The 19,419-nt window shown below is 36.8% G+C and overlaps 1 protein-coding gene across 1 annotated transcript; it reads right to left on the reverse strand.

Annotated features, from left to right (window-relative positions):
• Positions 1–102: 102 nt before the first annotated feature.
• Positions 103–19,185, reverse strand: LOC121242212 (exocyst complex component SEC3A-like). The gene is made up of 24 exons (XM_041140104.1): positions 19,150–19,185; positions 18,650–18,730; positions 18,392–18,459; positions 18,161–18,263; positions 17,919–18,064; positions 16,520–16,637; positions 16,281–16,385; positions 15,279–15,380; positions 14,973–15,110; positions 14,012–14,140; positions 13,766–13,846; positions 13,597–13,671; positions 11,801–11,974; positions 11,580–11,718; positions 11,401–11,465; positions 10,644–10,814; positions 10,472–10,551; positions 3,702–3,783; positions 2,503–2,600; positions 2,265–2,373; positions 2,099–2,167; positions 1,407–1,472; positions 1,232–1,321; positions 103–466 (listed from the first exon to the last, which is right to left on the reverse strand). The coding sequence occupies exons 1-24, from the start codon at positions 19,183–19,185 to the stop codon at positions 356–358; spliced, it is 2,436 nt and encodes an 811-aa protein (XP_040996038.1). The 3' UTR covers positions 103–355.
• Between the last annotated feature and the right edge of the window lie 234 nt (positions 19,186–19,419).

Consider the following 19,419-nt stretch of genomic DNA (forward strand, 5'->3'; position numbering starts at 1 on the left):
AAAAGTAAGCCTGCGGGAGAACTGTGATTTACAAGTAGGTTTGACCATTGATAAGAAGAACAAGTGTGAAAAGCAGGTGGAACCCCTCAACAAAAAAATATATGCTACAATACTGAAGAGTACGGATATATCAGTGAAAAAAAGCATGTACAGATATATGAACTTAATATATACCACCCGCTGTGATTATTATACATGACTTTTATTCAACCTATGCTGATACGAGAGAGACCTGAAATGCTTGGCCAATGAATCAAATTTATATGAAAAAATGTACTAAAGAATGATGACAGCAGGCTAAAACACCTCTTTACTGAAAAAGAAACAATTCAAGATCATACAATTCGAACTCTCTCTACATGGAGGCCAGAAGTTCTCTCATTTCTACAACAGATGGAATGATCTCAGTGGGGTAAATCTTTGCAACAAGTTGAGCAAAACTTTCATACTTATCTAGAAACTCCTTCTGGCAAAATAAAAAACGTTGTCAACATGCTAATCACATTAATGGTCACCAATTATTAAATGAGCTATTTATGATCACAAATTTTAATCGATTATTAATGATACAACTCCTACAAAGCTCAGCTCGAGGAGCTATTTCATTTACTTGAATCCTTATGAATCTAAATGTTAACATATGTATATACAAACTTTACAAAGATATTGGCAAAAAGTCAAAAATTTGCTTGTCAAGATTGTTAGATAAAGTTAAAATACAATATAAATAATCTATTTTATCTAAATGAAATAGCTCGTGAACAATCTTGAACTTGCTTGAATATTAAGCAAGCTCTTCATGAATATAAAATCTAACTCGATAAAAAGTTGAGCTCGACTCATGTTCAAATAAAAACTAAACGAAATGGGGTTTGACCACTCAGTACTTGCTCAAACTAAGCACAATTATACCCCTAACTGCAAGACTTGAGAGTCACTTCCTATATCTTTGATAGTAGAGGTTGAGAATCAATATTTAGCTCGAGGAAATTTCGTCCAGCACAAGCTTCCTTTCCCTTTCTTTTTCCGTTCTTCTATTGTCCCAGTATTTATGTTTTAAAGTTTGGTTCCTATATACTTTTAACGGCAATCAATCAGATTTCTACTCAATGCAGTAACAGAGTATTAGAGTTCAACAGATCTGTATGACATTATGCCAACGACCATGCAAAACAGCCCTTCTCAAATACTAAGCCCTGAACATATTTTTAATAGAGAGGATCCAACTTACCTTGCACTTATTCCATAAAGAAGGCAAAAGTTCCTCTGAAGTTAAATTCTTCTGCAACTTTTTATACATTACACTGATGTTCTTGTCAACCTGTATCATGGAAGCAACAATATTATCTTTCGATAGTACCAAGTCAAGTTTGAGAGGAAGGGATAATCAAGCAGTAGCCACTTACCCCAGAAACACTAGATTTTAACATCTTCCGGAGATCCATTTTTGATAACCCAAGCTGGAATGGAATCTAAAATTTGTGAAGGCATATGAAGTAAGCCATAAAGTTGAGCAGATTAATAAATGCAGGGCACCTAAATCAATAAAATAAGAAACAGCTACCACAAATTTATTTAATATTTTTTCTGATAGGAAAACGGCTAAGGCTTCTACCAAACAGTTCATTAAAACACCCATGTATAAAAGACTACTAGAGCTACATTACCTTAGTGAAAGAACCATCCCTACTCACAAATTTACATCTTAACATGGAAAACAGTACCGCGGACAGTTTTGAAATTCATTGAACAGAAGATCATGACAGAAATCCCAAATGGCATAAACTGACAATACTATTAAACTCCATGTCTAATTTAGGCATGCAATGCTGCTCCAGAATCCTCCACCTTGAGATGATCTTAATGGAGACGAATCCTATGCATCTTAAGCAAATTATGAATTTATTGGTCATGGGTCATTGGTCACACACATGTATGTGTGGATTTTTTTAAAAATTGAAGCTTAATTCCAAAGAGTACATCTACATACAGTGATTACTTCTACAAAAGCAGCAGTGATGCATATTTTTAGACTGTCTGATGGAACTTTGCTTATCAACCTATGAACGTAGGATGATACAATCACCAGCAGACTAACCTCTTCTGGCGCGATTGTGTACATCAAATCCTCAATTCTTCGAGCAAACTGGAAGAGTCTTTCAAATTGCTGCAAAAGCCAGAATGAGGATGTGGCCTCCCAAATAAAATGTCGAGGAATGTATCAAAAGTTGAAAACCATGAGGCAATAAAGGTGGATTACTTACAGAGTAAATAATCACGGTGATATGACGTGTGCAAGCTTGTTCATAAGCTTCACTTGCCTGATGATAAAATTTGGCTAATGTAGGCACAATATTGGCTAGGTCATACAAACTGCATTCAAGTGCTTCTAATCAGCCAAGTAGTAAACGAGATAGAGATTGAGAAGCAAAATTTTTTTACCTTGAAAAACACCATGAAGATCAACATTAGCTATGGAAATTTTATTTTAAAAAAACATACCTGTTCTGAAAAGCTGCATAATTCTCTAACAGAAACATATCAGCATATTTTGGATCTGTTTGTGAAACTTTCTCCAACGTAACAAACATTATGCTAACCTGTCAAAATAACTCCTATTGTTAGGAACATATTAATACAGGACAGACTAATTTATAACCAGACCCCATCACAAGAAATCTGTTTTATATATAAAAAACTAACAAATATCATCCCCCATAATATGAAAACCAAATGAACAAGCAAAAGAAGTCATCAGCAACAATTTTCACACTAGCAGGCCACTTTTTCAGGAATGCGGACCAAGAGCATCCCTAATCTCGAGTTGATATATGATTTGGTGGTAAAGGTTTCACCAAGTGATGCTTGTATATCATAGTAATGAAATGGAGATACAGACCAAGGTATTTAACATTAAAGAAAAATTCCCCATTTGCACAGGTTTCTGTTTGGGTGAGCAGTTGGGTGGAAAATAGGGTTCGCCACTACCTCCCATCCTGAATAATCAGAAAATCAGCAGAAAGTCGAGAAAAATTTATTTACACTCAAAGAACCCAACAGTTAATACTTTTTTTTTTTATAACTAACCAACAGACAACAGTTAACACTTAATGAATTAATCGAATAACTACTATTGATATTAGGTTGATTTAGTATTTGAATGAAATGACCTAATTAGAATGGGTTACGGACATGCAGTAAAAATGATATTTTCCTTTTTATACTTCTTCTGTACTTTGCCGTTTCCCCTTTTATTTCTTTTAATAGGTTTTTATCACCGAAAAGAAAGGGGGTAAAGATGATATAAGTGCTCTTAAAAGGCCAGTATTCATTTGGGCTTCCTATTGTAAAACACTCTCAGATGTATTCTATGATTCAATCACTATACAGGTGAAGCATAAATAGCATACACAACTCTGACTCAAGCTCTAATCTGGTTCTACAAGCACACAAATATCTCCTTGCTGGATGGTCATTTTAGATTATTTTGATGCACCATACTGCTAACTACCACAAGAAAAATGAATCCATCTAGGTTGATGCTTATACATAGTGCTAATGGTCACTCAACTGAGCACATCTCTAACCAACAATCCGCACTCCTGCATTTGAATTTTGAGATAAAACCATTACCTTGTTATGTGCAGTGTACTGTTCATGCAACAATAACACAATTACATCTTAGAGAAGAAAGCACTCACAAATTTTGTGTATGCTTGATCGACCAAATCCCGAGATTGTCCCTGGATGTACTGCTCCATTCGAGTTGCAAGAGTTGCAAATCTATCCAAAAGAATGACGAAAACATATTTTCTTTTCGATAAGTAAATTAGTATTATTAATCAACAAAAAGGCATAGCCCAGTACAAATACAAAAAGTATGCCCTATCTAAGTAGGCGCAATAGAGACAAGAAAATCATGTAGATCCATGCCATTAAAATTAACAGCAATGACCCAAGTACATAGAGTTCTAATAAAAAAAGCTTTTAGTTCCTCCAGTGATCTCTCCTTGACTTCAAATGTTCGTTCATTGCGCTCCTGCCACAAACACCACATGACACATATGGGGACCATCTTCCACACAACTTTAATCTGTTGAATGCCTCTTAGATTTGTCCAGATGGCCAGAACTGCCACCACTGTCTCGGGCATAACCCAAGCCAAGTCTAGTCTACTAAACACTTCATTCCATAACACCCTAGTTGTCTCACAATGTAATAGGAGATGGTCCACCGACTCGCCCCATTTCCTGCACATGCAACACCAATCTACGATGATCACCCTCAATTTCCTCAAATTGTCAGTTGTGAGGATCTTACCCAAGGAAGTTGTCCACACAAAAAAGGTTGCTTTGGGCAGTGCCTTATGTCTCCATAGCCTTCTCCATGGAAACTGAATATTGGGCTCTTGTAGTAAGAGGGAACCGAGAAAGAACCTTTACCTGTAGGTGTCCATCAGAACATATCGTCTTGTTGGTTGCACAGTTTTATAGAGTATAAGAGGCTGAAAATTTTTTCAAAGCTGCTCATTTCCTAATCTTGTGCCAGCTGACTAAAATTGATATTCCACTGGATTTGCTCCCCCGCTATCACCATGACTTCAACTACTGAAACATCTTTGGCACTTGCAAACCGGAAAAGTGAAGGAAATACATCCTGTAGAGCACTGTTACCACACCAAATATCACTCCAGAATTTAATCCTGGAACTCTCACCCACAAGAAATCTTGTCTAGTGAATACCTCCCATCCTCTTCTTATGTGTTTCCACAACCCCACTCTGTAAGCCCCTCCCACTTCTTTAGTACACCATCCTCTCCATAATCCTCCATATTTGCTCTCAGTCACCAGCTTCCATAGGGCTTCTGATTCCTTATTGTATCTCCAAAACCATTTACTAAGTAGCGTCTGATTAAAAATTCTCATATTTCTAATACCCAAACCATCATTGGAGATAGGGCGACATACCTTCTCCCACTTGACGAGGTGGAATTTGAACTCCTCCCCCCACTCCACTCCACAAGAAGTCACATTGAAGTTTCTCAATTAGAACCACCACACTTGCAGGGATAGGGAATAGAGACCAAAAATAGGTAGGTAAATTAGATCAAGTACTCTTTATCAAGGTAATCCTACCACCTTTTGATAGATACATTCTCTTCCATCCTGCTAGTCTCCGTTCAACTTTCTCAATCACTGTGTCCCATAACAAAGACGCTCTCAAGGATGCCCCCAACGGGAGTCCAAGGTAAGTCATAGGGAGAGAGGCAATCTTATGCCCTAGAGTGTTGGCCAACCGTCTTATGTGATAAACATCTCCAATTGGCACCATCTCTAATTTGTCGAAGCTCACCTTCAATCTGGACGCCTCTTCAAAACAAAGGAGAAGAGCCTTCAGTGCTCGAACCTGGTTCAGATCCAACCATGAACCCATTGTTAACCATTGCCGATGTCATTCTGCTTAGCGCCTCCATCACAATAAGAAAAAGTAATGGGGACAACGGATCTCTCCTTGTTGTAAACCTAGTGTGCTATGAAAAAAGCTAGCTGGGCTTCCGTCTATCAAAACAGAGAATTTCACCGTTGAAATGCACCAGCGGATCCACGACCGCCATCTCTCCCCAAAACCACACCGCCCAAGAAGATAAAGAAGGAAATGATACCTGCAGTGCCAGCTTTCAGTCTGCTGTCCAGGCATTCATTGGCAATAAGAATCGCGTCAAGAATCTGTCTACCCTTTACAAAAGCATTTTGGGGTTTTGTAATTATCTTCTCCAATACTTCGCCAAGGCGGTTCGCAAGTACCTTGTAAATGATCTTATAAACCCCATTTTACTAAGTTAATAGGCCGAAACTCATTAACCTCCGCAACCCCAACCTTCTTTGGTATCAAAGTAAGAAAAGTGGCGTTGAGGCTTTTTTCAAAATTTCCAGCTGAGAAGAACTTTTGAAACACCTTCATAAGATCATCCTTTAACACATCCCAGCATGTTTGAAAGAAACCCATAGAAAAACCGTCCGGGCCCGTTGCCTTGTCTCTACCATTTTCCTCACCACTTCGTAAACCTCCGCCTCCTCAAAAGGCCTCTCCAATCGACAAACATCATGCAGCCCAATGGAATCAAACCCAAGACCATCAAGCGTAGGCCTCCATCCCATCTGTTCGGTAAGTAGCTGCTTAAAGAAATCAACCACATGATTGTGAATCACCTGCTCTTCCCTACAATCCACTCCATCAATTCTCAGCATCTCAATGTTGTTGTTTCTTCTATGAGAGTTGGCTATTCGGTGGAAAAACTTCGTGCTACGATCTCCTTCCTTTAACCACAATGCTCTTGATTTTTGACCCCAAGAGGTCTCTTCTAATAAAATAATCCTCTCAAGCTCTGCCACCAACACTGTCTTCCGAGCTACTTCTTCCTGTTTAAGAGGCCGATCCTCTTGTATCCTCTCTAACTCCTGAATCTCCAACCCCTTGCTTTTCTTGCGTTCCTTGTTCCTCTATATTACCAAAAGACTGCATGTTCCAAAGCTTTAAATATTTTTTTAGAGCTTTCAGTTTACCCGTAAAGGTGAAGATGGGGGTCCCCTATATCTAATATGATGCCTACCACTGTTTAACCCTGTCCACAAAGCCTTCAGATTTCAGCCACACATTTTCAAATTTGAAATACCTGCGCCTTCTTTGGATGCCACCACAATCTAGCATGATAGACCAATGATCTGAGCAAAGATGAGGCATTCTCTTTTGCCAAACATCCAGAAAATGACTCTCCCATTCTGGTGATATCAGGAATCTATCCACTCGAGACCCCGTTTGATTATTCGACCATGTGAAAGAAGCCCCTACTAGTGGCAAATCCACTAAGTTTAAATCAAAGATGCACTCTGAGAACTCTATCATTGTTGGCCACTCTCTTCTATTTAATGAACATTCACTTGGAAATCTTATGACATTAAAATCTCCACCAATGCACTATGGGAGGTGCCAAAAACTATGTATTCCAACTAATTCTTCCCACAATAGTCTTCTGTTGTTGTCTAAGTTTGGTCCATATACACCTGTAAAGGCCCACAAAAAGTTATCTGTTACACACATAAAAGAGCATGCTACCGAGTAAGCCCCTATAAACTCCTATCTTTTCTCCACCACTCGTCTATCCTACATCACCAACACACCTCCTAACACCCCATTTGAAGCCAAATACACCCAATCCACTTGTACACAACTCCATAAACTTCGTACAACTCTTCTAGTAATTAATTTCATTTGTCTCCTGTAAGCAAACAATGTCTACCTTCCACTCATGCATCAAGTTCCTTATTTGAAGACGCTTATTAACCTCATTGAGCCCATGGACATCCATGACACAATTTTGGTTTTTATTGAGGGAAGGTCAGCCCCTTCCCTTTTGACCTGTCCCTGCTGGAACTACCCTCATAATTCATCGACCCTGTTAACCTTTTAAGCTCTTGCTGTTTTTTTGATCCAGCTTTCCTGTGTTGTTGGTGCCCCACTTCAATGGCGGTAAGGAGAGCCATAAACTTTTCCTTGAACCCTTCACACTCCATCCCCACACACTACTATATTTCGTTCACCTTGTGAAATACCCAATCAAAAACACTAGACTGATTAGGTAACATGTAGTTTAGAGGGACTGGGTCACCCACTCTAAACTCCATCGGCAAAACTTGAGTCTCTTCCCCGAAAGGATTTCCACCCTCCCCAACATGCCCACTTAGCACCTGGGTGAGTCTCTGGTTATTTTCTTCCTTAGAAAGAGTTAACTCTTCACTGCCAGAATCATCCACACACGTTCCTTCCCTCACGTCTCTCTCAGAGTCAATGAGAAGCTCAGAAATAGTGTTCACCGGAGTAAACCCACCCCCACATCCCATCGGCACTTTTTGGCCGCCTCTCGACGGTGATGCGGCACACGGAGGTGTAGAAATGCTCATTGGAATCTCTGCCGTCGTGCCCTACTCGCATTTCACGGTGAACGGCCGTTGGCATAAGCACCTCCCTATAGGACCTTGTGTACGGTTGAAGCTCTTTCACTATTGGCCTCAATTGTGATTCACTGCGAGTCCCCTCAGCATTTCTCTCTTCCTCAAGGTACTCCTGCAGTGCCTCCCTCAGTCTTCTCCATCCCCTCCCTCCCTCTTCTTCGGGTATAAAAATGAAGCTTCGCCTCCCTCCCTCACTGTATCAACTACCACCATATATCGATCACGGCTGTTCGAGCACCGATGTGATATAAAGCTGCGATGTCCCTCCCTCATCGTCGTGTAGAACTCCTCCTTAACACCTAACATACAGTCCTCCAATGCTCTCCCAAGCCATTGCACAGTGGAAACTCCCAACAGTAGTTCATGCTCACTCTACCACCCTCTCTCTGTGATACGTAGCAGACCTCCTTCCTTAACGAGCACAAATAGCTTTGATTCAATCACAAGCTCTCTTGTGAACCCCATCTGTGCTACTACGATCATTAACGTTGCACCATCATTGACGAAACAAAAAAACTATTTTTTTGCAGGTGTACGGAGAGAAAATGTGTTGAACAAAACGTATTTTTTTTCACAATGTGACATTGAATGATGAAAACATATTGATGTAATGCAAAAAAAAAAAAAAAAAAAAAAAAGTTCTGAACAACTATAAACTGAGAATTGAAGTTTACAACATAATTATAATGCAAATTTAATACCATTGTACTTCTCCAAATTTCCACAAATATAATCTAAAACAAGCTTTTGGACCACCACAAAATCCAGATAACCTCATCTAGAAAAGATTTTACACACAAAGGGGAAAATTAATTATACAAGTTGGGACAATTTAATCATAAAAGAAAAAAACAACAGAATGCATACAAGTCTAAAGAGTTTTGGTCCAATTAATATTTTGGTCCAAATTGGATAAACTGGCATGAACCAACCTAGATTTGAGGCAAGTAAAAAATGAGCATTTTTCACAAGCTTTAGAAATCAGCAAGTTCTAGCATTTACTCATCAGAAAAAAAGAAGTCAACAAGTTGGTTCAAGATTTTTGGTCCAGGCGGATGAACAGATCACTTACTGCCCCCCCCCCCCCCCCCCCCCACCATTTGAGTGGTTTTTATTGTTGTGTTGGGTCGACATTGTGCATTGACAAACAGATACAAGTGAAGTCAAAGAAGATTCATAAGCAGAAACTAACTTAACCTTTGGTTTTGATATTATTCAATACAGAAGCATAAAAACATTATTTTCTACCAGACCCTTATAGCATTTCAAACTTATTTAGATAATTATATTAATAATTAAAGGATGTAAATTGCTCCAACTAATCTAGAACGTTTGGTAATATTTTTGGAACTAGCAAGTGCAGCCTAACATATGCCCAGACAACAAATTGGTTAATTGAAAATTATATAAAGAGCTCATCAACCTTATGAACTATATGTAATGCCACAAGTTTAGTATGAGGTGTAAAGAATGGGATCCCGCATTGCTTGAGAGATGTTCTTGTAGTTTATAATAATTCCAAGCATCTCCAATCATAAGATTGACTATACCTTTTGAAGTATCAGCCTAGATGTGACTTCTACACCAGAAGCGTGGAACTTAAGCCCTATCACCTATACAACGGAACGGCCTAACGAAGACACCAATGATTTAAGGGGAGGAGATTGTAATATCCCAGGTTTAGTAAAAGAGGTGGTCAATGAAAATCCACATTGCTTGGTATTCTTGTAGTTTATACTGATTCCAATAAGCTCCAATTATAATGTTAACTAGTCCTTTTGGAGTATAAACCCAGATGCAACTTGGGCTTGTTTAGGGTCACTACATATTTTTCATGCCTTAAAATCAAGTTGCAAAGCAAACTTCTCTTAGCTTACAAGTTAGAAACCTTGATTCACGTTAGCACAAGTGAACTATAAATTCAGATCCTCCACCCCCTTGTTCAAGATAAAAGTTACTCCAAGTCTATGCCATACTTGCACAAGAATTTCTCTCCTCTTTTTATGGTCTTCCAAATAATTATAGGGGCTCAACATGAAACATCAACATTATCAACTAAAGGTCATGTGCAACTAGTTGAGCTCACCACAAAGTTAAACAAAATGCTAAAAAAAATTTATTGGCACCGGTTGTCGAGAATATAGTCCCGACTGCGCAGGCCTCGGCAAGGAGTTTCCTGCAAGTACACCTCAGGTAATGCAAGGGGAAGTTCCCCTAGTCCGATGCCCCCTAAACATACACTACAGACATTACATACCTTGGACAACTCACATGTATTTCAGGAAATTTTGAATCCACATATTAAAAAAGAAGGCTTCTAATTACTACTTCCTTTTTCTATATCCTAAATTTTGTATCAGCTGAACAAAAAGTGTAATATTTAAATTCCAATGTCCATATTCTCAGCAAATTGTCAATTTACATCAGTCAAGAGAAGCATAAGCCTAAGGTTTCTACTTTACCTTGGGATGTATGATAAGACACCCATCTGCCTCACATTGCGCTCATTTCTTTCAATTTGGTGACAAGCTTCATCTACAAACTGTAACAAAATTCACAAGTTACGGTTTTATAGATCATGCTCCTCATAATGCATATGATCATGATTTCCTTCTGCTTATAGTTAAATCTTACACGGCCAAACTGTGTAGAAATTCTTGACTCTAGGTCACCAAGCAAGAGACGCACAAATCCTGCTGCATCAGCTTTCTGACCTGAGAGATAGCGCTCTGTAATTCCATGCATTGATATGCAGCGTAAGGGATCAATCTTGTATGCCCAGTCAACCACAGCATAGAAGTCTTCCTGAAATTCATATAAATCGGCATCTGTTCTTAAAACTAAATTAAGCACCTCCAAGTAGTGTCTAGCACTAAAATACAATATCATGAGTTAGAATGGAGAAGGCAGTTGTGAAGAAGATGAAGGTCACTTAACAACCCACATCAATTCATAAAATTTAAATTAGAAAGAAATATGGGAAAATTTTAAGATTATGAACTATTTTTTTTTATAAGTAAAGATTATGAACTATTACACAAAAGAACATTATTAGCTTCACTCTATTATATTTGGGTGTTTTGTATCTAGCACATTTCGAAGAATATCAACTTGTCTGACCATTATCACTTCAGCCGTCCCTTTTATTGAGTTGACGACTTGGCTATCATATCCAAACAGAGAACTGGGAGTTGGACTTAGACCATTTTAAACACCCTAGTCTTTCGAGTTCAGAAATAGATTTGCTTATTGACCAAGAAAAGATACTTTCCATAAATTCATGTGACCTTTTCTGATAGGATCAAAACATTGTCACATAACAAAAGCAACTACAAATTCCAGAGGCTTGTGGCTGCGTGGACTTAAATTAGCAGTAACTTGAGTACATTACTTGGATTCCATCAAGTAAATCCTGAAGAGAGATATTTAGTGCTGCAAGCTCAGTTGAGTTTTTACCTACATAAGATAAATAATTTCATTAATATCACAGTTAGAAAATTAAGAGCAACAAAACTACAGAGCATACATTACAAACTTAAACAAGACAGAAGGGGGAGGGGGGTCGAATACCAGTTTTACTGTCATTTTCATCAATATCCATAATCCCCAGATCATCATCATTGGCATCATCGTTGCCATATGCAGGTTTATTACCAGGAGGAACAAGTGCAGGAACTTCAAAGCACATGAAGTGCGCAAAAAAGGAACTCTGCAGTTTGAGCCAGAAAATAGAGCTTAGCACAAATAATTTAATTGAGATTTTGATGAATGTATATAATGAGGAATCCAACCTCATCTACAAGAAGTGGAATAAAAATCGTCAGCATCTTAGCATAAGCATCAGAAACAGTAGAAGTGTCTGCAGCATTCGTGTTTTGACCAGAGCCTGTGGAAGCTTCAAGCCAAATGGTTGGAGTTTTTGGTGCTTTTGTACTAGCACGAAGTTCATTTGCAAACTCACGAGCCTGTAAATAATTAATAGAATTTTCAAACCATATTTTAGAATTGAGACTGGAAATACCACAACCTAATACGAAACGCAAGATCTAGATAACTAGAACAGTGCATCCACCTAATCGTACACCTTAAAGCAAGTATTCACATCAACTCTGTGGAGACTGCATTAATTAGAAAACACTGAGTGTACATAGAATATTTTTTTTAACACAAAATAACAGCATGTTTCGAAGATGAAGTCTTCATTAAACTAACCAGAAAAGATGTACGAGACTAGTTTACCTACGATCTCTATTTTTCCCTCATTAGCAGAATATTTAAGATGGCAAATGGGCCTAACAGATTTCTCTTTTCTGGTAGGTGGGAGAGGAGGGAGGTTGGGGTTTCTGTTGTAAAAATTCAGCTTAAAAAAGAATGGTCTCCTAGCAAACAAAGTCACCATTATTAAGGAAATCAAGTAAAGACACCAAACATGGAACACTATTTCTGTGGTCATCCCAAAACCATATGAATATGTTATGGGGTAGTTGGGAGTCAATTTACAAGATATCTCATGGATAAGGTGCATACTTTGTGTACCTATAAAAGATTTTATTCATACTAGCTAACGGAAGAATAGTATAGCACAAGTACACAGAAAGTATGCAGGAGGAAACACTATATCAAGAGGAAGAAATAGATAGAACTTAAATTCCAAACACATATGGACAGGCAGCATGGCACTCGGAAAGAAGTTAAAAATAACTATATTTTTTCCTAATGCAATGAGCAGTATTAGCCCTATTCAACATTAGCTATATATGTTTTGACCATATTTGATAATCAGGGCCCAATAAGTCAAATGTCAGTTAGACTACATACCTTACTAGCTGGTGTAAGGAACATGTCCTAAGTTCTGATGGGGTATTAGAGCATTTTAAATTAGATAATTTCCATTATTGTGGTTGGCCTTTAAGAAAGCATGGATTAGAAACAAATATTTATGTCAGATAAGCCTCTCAGTCAAGCAAAGATAGGATATATGCAGCCAAGCAAGTGAACTTGTTCCAAAATCCAAAGACAGCTAAAAGGGAGCTTTACAGCTAAAGCAGCAATTTTTTTTTTTTTTTCCCCATTAAACAAAAATATTATTGATGAAATTGAAAAGCGTAGCCCAAGTACATGGGATATATACAAGAGTGACATCTATGCATTACTTGCTGTGTCTAAGCAAGTAAGGCAGATAGCATAACCCAACAAACTGCGTTTGATTTGAATTAGTTATAATGAATTATGCAAAGTTAAACCAGTTGAAAATGACGCACTTCAATGTTATATGACCAAGAGGATAATGAACACAAATTTAGTATAAAGGAATGCAGTTATTATTATCCATTTGACTAGCATGTACATGGAGAAACAAAGCCTTCCCATCATAAATCATAAAGACAACCAGAAATCATGGCATCTAAGTCCTCACTTGGTCGAGTGGGAAAAGGGAGAAAAAAATAATATACAATATCTTTACATGAAAAAAACTAAAATAAAGATAAACTTGCACAACCTTAACAGCAGATGAATATATATGTTGATAATGTGCAAAAACAAAAGTAAAATCAAGATGATGCTAAAGAAGATTTGTATTGCTGACCTCCCGACGAAGAAGCAAGTTAAGGGAGATACAATAAGCTTTTCTCAGTGGACCCAAGCAATTCTCATCAAGACTCTGCAACAGGTAAAACAGTAAGAAATTGAAAACAAGACACATGCACACACACAATCTAGCTTTTACATTTACTGCCATTTGTCTCACTATTAACCTTTAGATGTTGAAGAAGGCGGGCGTATGTCCTGCATTTGTACCGCAAGTCAGCATGATCAGGCCTCTTCAGCTGTCCTCGCTGTTCAATAAAAGCAGACAAGCAATATTTAGAATTCCATCTCACAAAAAAAGGACCAGTGTACATGGGGCTTCTGCCTACTTCAATCGTATCAATAAAATTTTCATTTTACTTATAAAAAAAATAAAAAAAAATAAAAAAAACACAAAAATGGGGAAAATGTACCTGAGAAAAGAATGTTTTGTCACTTATCATGAAATCCACCAAGCTGGCAAAGTAGTTTCTCAAGAACTCAGAAGCTCTCCTGACAAATGTACTTTTTAACTTTTCAAGTTCTGCCCGCTTCTCCTTGACCTACAAGTATTTCAGCTACTATGATTAAAATGAGACAGTTTCAAAGAATATATTCATATTCAGAAAGGCTTTATAATCTAGATCCATTGTACTAGAGAAAATCTTATCTAATCATCATTCAAGCTCACTAGTACTCGTTAACCAGTGAGTTTCAATGAGTAAGATATTGAGTCAAAGTTCCACACTCAGGTTCAACTGGTATAGTCAGTTTGGCAGCTAGCAGCTATGATAAATATGGAGCAAGATGCTGGCAGTTGATGTTGGAACCAAGATGAGAGAGGACTTGTAAAACACCGAACATTTGAAAAATATAGGGTGATGTTAAAAGACTCAAGTTCCATGGTCCTAAGACTATCTGCATTAATAGAGTTGGCACTTCAATTTTCTGTAGCTCTACTCCATTGTTACAGTTTCCCATTCGCTGTCCCAATTCAACTCATGCACCCCCCATGCAGGAGTGAACCCAAGATCTCCCCTTCCCGTCCTTGTTTCGTGGAAGGAGATGCTAAAGTTAGTCTCTTAATTCTGGTTTATATCAAATCATGATCATCAGATCTTTTTTCTTTTCCTGATAGGTAAGCAATCATTTTATTAATAAAGGCAAGGCATAGCCGAAGTACATGATCTGATCTTAACACAACATTAGTTCATTCTGTAGCTTATGAAAAGATAGAGGTCATGAAGCACCATGTCACTTTTTAACAAGCGCGCACTGTAATAAGCATAAATATAGAACAATGCAAAGTCCTATATTGTCTGGAGGATAGTTTGCTAGACCACATAATTGTTTAAATAAAATAGACAAAAACAAAGAGAAAGGCAGAGTGCATACAGCTCGCATTTTGGCATAGTTAGGATCAAAATTTGGAGCTTCAAGGCCATGCAAAGCACCAGTTAACCACTCGCATGCTTCTATATGTTGAAGCATGCGAGACTCATCGAATGAACCTCCTGTCAAACTTGCTGCATACTGCAATCAAGGAAATTTCATTTGAGAGCAAAAAAGGCCTAAAAAGCTCACCAAAATATTTTCATAATCTGATTTTGTATGTATATATATATATATATATATATATATATATATATATATAAGTACAACTAGTAATCTTATTTTCACAATGAAATGATAGAGAAATACCTCCGAAGGGACATGCAACCGCTCAAGAAGCTTATCAAGTTCCGCAATGAGAGTTTTATTATTCACAGATTGCATCTCCAATTTGTTATTGCGGGTTTCTATCTGTATATGGGTAAGAAGGTTACAGGCCATCAAGGTTACAATTTAACAATATACTTTTGCCCAAATGAAGAGTAAATAGAAAAAACATTGCCGCGGCAACAGAATTTGGTACGAAAAACTAGCAATGTTAGCTTCTTTTTTTTCTCCCCCAAAAAGAGTGGGTAGGGGCGGGTAGTGTAGCTTGCTCCTCTGGGCATAACCATAAGGGCCCCCACTCCCTGTAGCATGTTCAGTTTGAGCCAAAGCTATTGACCTCAGGTGGAGCAGTCCGTCACCGCAACCCCACCAAGGTGCCAACATGTAAAGGCCCCATACTTTGGTTCATAAGTTTTACTAAGGCAAGCCGTTTCAAACCTGTAACCTCAGACGTGGGAGGGAAGAATGATCCCCTAGCCTTTGCCAACTGAGTTACTAGCAATGTTAGTTACATGGCATATGGCACAATAACTCTTTAGACAAAACCCTAATCCAAGAATAGCAGCAACACGAGTCAATCTCCAGCAGAATATACCATAAAGCTTTTTTTATAAACAAAAAAAAAAAAAAAAACAAAGTTCAAGTTACCACCTTCAAAATGTTTGTTTGAACTATTCCTGAAATGTGAAAATAAACATCAAAACTATCACATGTACTGACAAGCTAGGTAAACAAATAGTGGCCAGCCAGGATTACAACAAGAAGAGAAACTCACAAGAAATTCTTAGGTGTTTCTTTAGTATATGCCCTATATACATGGGTTATGCCTATCTTTATCATCAATACATTTCTGTTTATCGATCAAAAATAATCCTGTGACATCACATCTCATAAAAAAAAACAAGAGAATAAATATATAGAGGGCTGACAAGAACTAAAAGAGAAAAATCACATGAAAACAATAGTATGTAGAAGTCCCCCTACCGACTCAATGTCCTCTCTCATGTGTCTAAGTTTAACATTAAATATGCCTAGCCATTCGTCCATGTCGTCCACACAGTATGTTGCTGCCTCAAGGCCTTGCAACACCTGCATGCAGACCCACAAATCAACAAATAAATCACCACTGTAGCTACCATCTTAAAGGACTTTCATAATTGATAATCATAAACAGTAAAACCATTCACCAAGTACTCTGAAAATGGAGAACCAAAATTAATTACCTCATCTATCAAAGGTTCACTTTCCAAAATGGCATGCACATTTGCTGCTTCCAAAGCCAGAAGCTCCCGCTTCAACCGTTCAGAAAATGCCTCTGCCTCGCCAATACCCATGACATACCTGCAAAGTCGTCATTTTGGAAAACTCTAGTTACATTGAGATAGTTTCAACATATATAAATAAATAAATAAAAATTAATAGTGGGTGTTTGCTTTAGGTCCATTAGTTATTGAAGTACAAAAGCTGTATGAAATCGTTGCTTCCAGAACACTGCCGGTCAACCCATTCCTAAAAAAATAGAAGACAAATCTATACAAAAGTACCCTAATGGACATGATGCTTGACAAAAATAAATCATTGCATGGCGAAGAAATATCAGGGCCCGTTTGGCAACTTCTTCAAATATTTTTAGATATTTCTAAATGTTTATTTTTTTAAACATTAATCAATCGTAAAATGTTTTTTAATTTTAAATCTTCAATTTTTAACTTTTTTAAACTCTCAAATAAAATATAAAAAATAATACTATTTTTCAAATTTCGAAATAAAAATAATATTTAAATAATTTTTTAACTTTATAATATTTTTATTCAGTTTTTTTTTTATTTTTTTAAACTCTAATAAGATATCTTAATTCAAATCTTTTCAATATTATTCATTGATATATTGAGATATTCTAAATATACAAACGTTGTTAAACAATAAAAATGACAGCATTTGATTCGATATACGAAACACAAATGTTGTTAGTTGCACCTGTGGGAAATTATAGGTCCACTGGATATTAACACCAGCGAAAAGTACAGTTATTCATAACATACTGATATAAAGACACCACAATATAAGAAGACACCGAAATGAACATAAAGAAAAAAAATTAAAAAAAATAAAAAAAAAAATTCTGGGGCAACCCCAAGAAACTAGTACAGTTATTCAAAAAAAAAAAAAAAAAAAAAAAAAGGAAAAGGAAAGAATGAGCAATTAAACTCTACGCAGTACTATGCAGATCATAATTCAAAAATTTAGAACTGATCCTCTATTGCAGAACGGCTAGGAATTTCTGGGGCCAACCCCAAGAAACTAGTACATGAGTTATTCAAAACAACAAATTAAAAAGAAAAGAAAAGACAAGAATGAGAGATCAAACTCTACGCAGTCTTCCTCATGGTTCATTAAAGTTGGTATCAATGCAGACCCATAATTCAAAAATTTCGAACTCATTCCGTATATTCGTTTCAGAAAATCATTAAGAACCTCAAAGCACATAGTCTGATCAACAGTTGAATTCAAAGTATCCTCTCCACCTTAATCCTACAGTTTTTGCTTGAATTTGCATTTCATACTGCTAAAGGAATTTATAATCTTTAACCTCAGACCAACGAAAGTTATAAGCTAACATACGTGTCCAAAAGAGCTTCCATATCCTCCTCCTCAGCCTGGGATACAAGTTCTTTTTCAACGGTCACTTTCAACTCAGTTTCAGTCACAGTTGCTGCAACTGGCCCATCTTCAAGGTTATTTTGAGTGCTCACTGAGGGTGTGTTTTCCTATTTACCAGGAAATGAAATGAATAGATCAAGCCATCACATCGCTAAAATTCACATGAGTAAATCAGACAGGTAGATCAAGAGTGTCATATGCACCTTTGCCCATAGAGCCATCTCCACAACATCTATACCAACAACTTTGGGAAGCCGACCCAGTATATCTTTGCAGATATTTAAGATACAAAGTAAAAGGCGGTTCCTAAAGAAAAAAAAAAAAAAAAAAAGATAAAAGTGCATACAAAGAATCAATAACTAAATTTTTTTCTTCCCACGATAAATGATAAACAGAATGATATTTTTAAGAGTATATTGCCTTCATCAAATTACCTGTCATCAATATTGCGCATGGTCCACTGAGGTGGAGCAACACTTTGGCTCCTGAGGTTATCAAAACCCTATAACAAATAAAACGTGTCTTATATGTATATTGTTGGAATACACAAATAAAAGAAAAACCAATCTTGAGAGATTTGAATGAAAACTTTGCTTTTTTTTGACACACAAGTTGCCACCAAGAGAAATTTAGCTAAATGGAATTCACGTGTATTGTGTAATGTACAAAGGTTCATCAGAGATTCATCAAACCAATGTAAACGTGCATCCACTAGGATCATTTGTTATAACCTCCACCTTTGATAGATGCTTTAACTTGTACAATTTCGCAGGCTGCAAATGGGGAAAATATTCTATAGAAAGTTAAATTTAGAGAAGATCATTACCACAAAAAAAAGTACAATTTTACATAAAATCAAGAAAAAGAATGTAACTCACTTTTTATCACTATAACAAATCATAGTTTTAGGTAACCGACAAAAAAAAAAAAAAAAAAAACCAACAAATCGTCACAAAACTTCAAACATATAAATCTACATTCGAACGTAACCATTAAATGTTCAAACATAAAGATAGTATAACGTTTGAATGTGACTCTAATAATGTTCAAACATTGCATGTTACTGAACTTCAAACGTATAAATCTACATTTGACATTTGAACGTTCAAACATAAAGATAGTATAACGTTTAAATGTGTGTCTAATATTGTTCAAACGTAGACATGATAATGTTTGAACGTCCATAACTAACATTCGCATGTGAACTTAGAAATGTTTGAACATCCATGTCTTAATGTTTGAACGTGAACATTACAATCTTTTTATAAGAATTTGATAATATCGCACTATCATTAATTTTAGTGTTTATATTTATTATTTATATTCCATACAAATGTCAATCCACCAATAACAAACTTTAATTCAATAATAGGAAACATGACCAGTTTTTTTGTAATAATTAATAAAATTGTATACAAGTATAAAAATATACAAAATGTGCAATAATCACCAAAATAAGAAA

This window comes from Juglans microcarpa x Juglans regia, chromosome 8D (genome assembly GCF_004785595.1).
Source record: "Juglans microcarpa x Juglans regia isolate MS1-56 chromosome 8D, Jm3101_v1.0, whole genome shotgun sequence".
Lineage (NCBI taxonomy): Eukaryota > Viridiplantae > Streptophyta > Magnoliopsida > Fagales > Juglandaceae > Juglans > Juglans microcarpa x Juglans regia.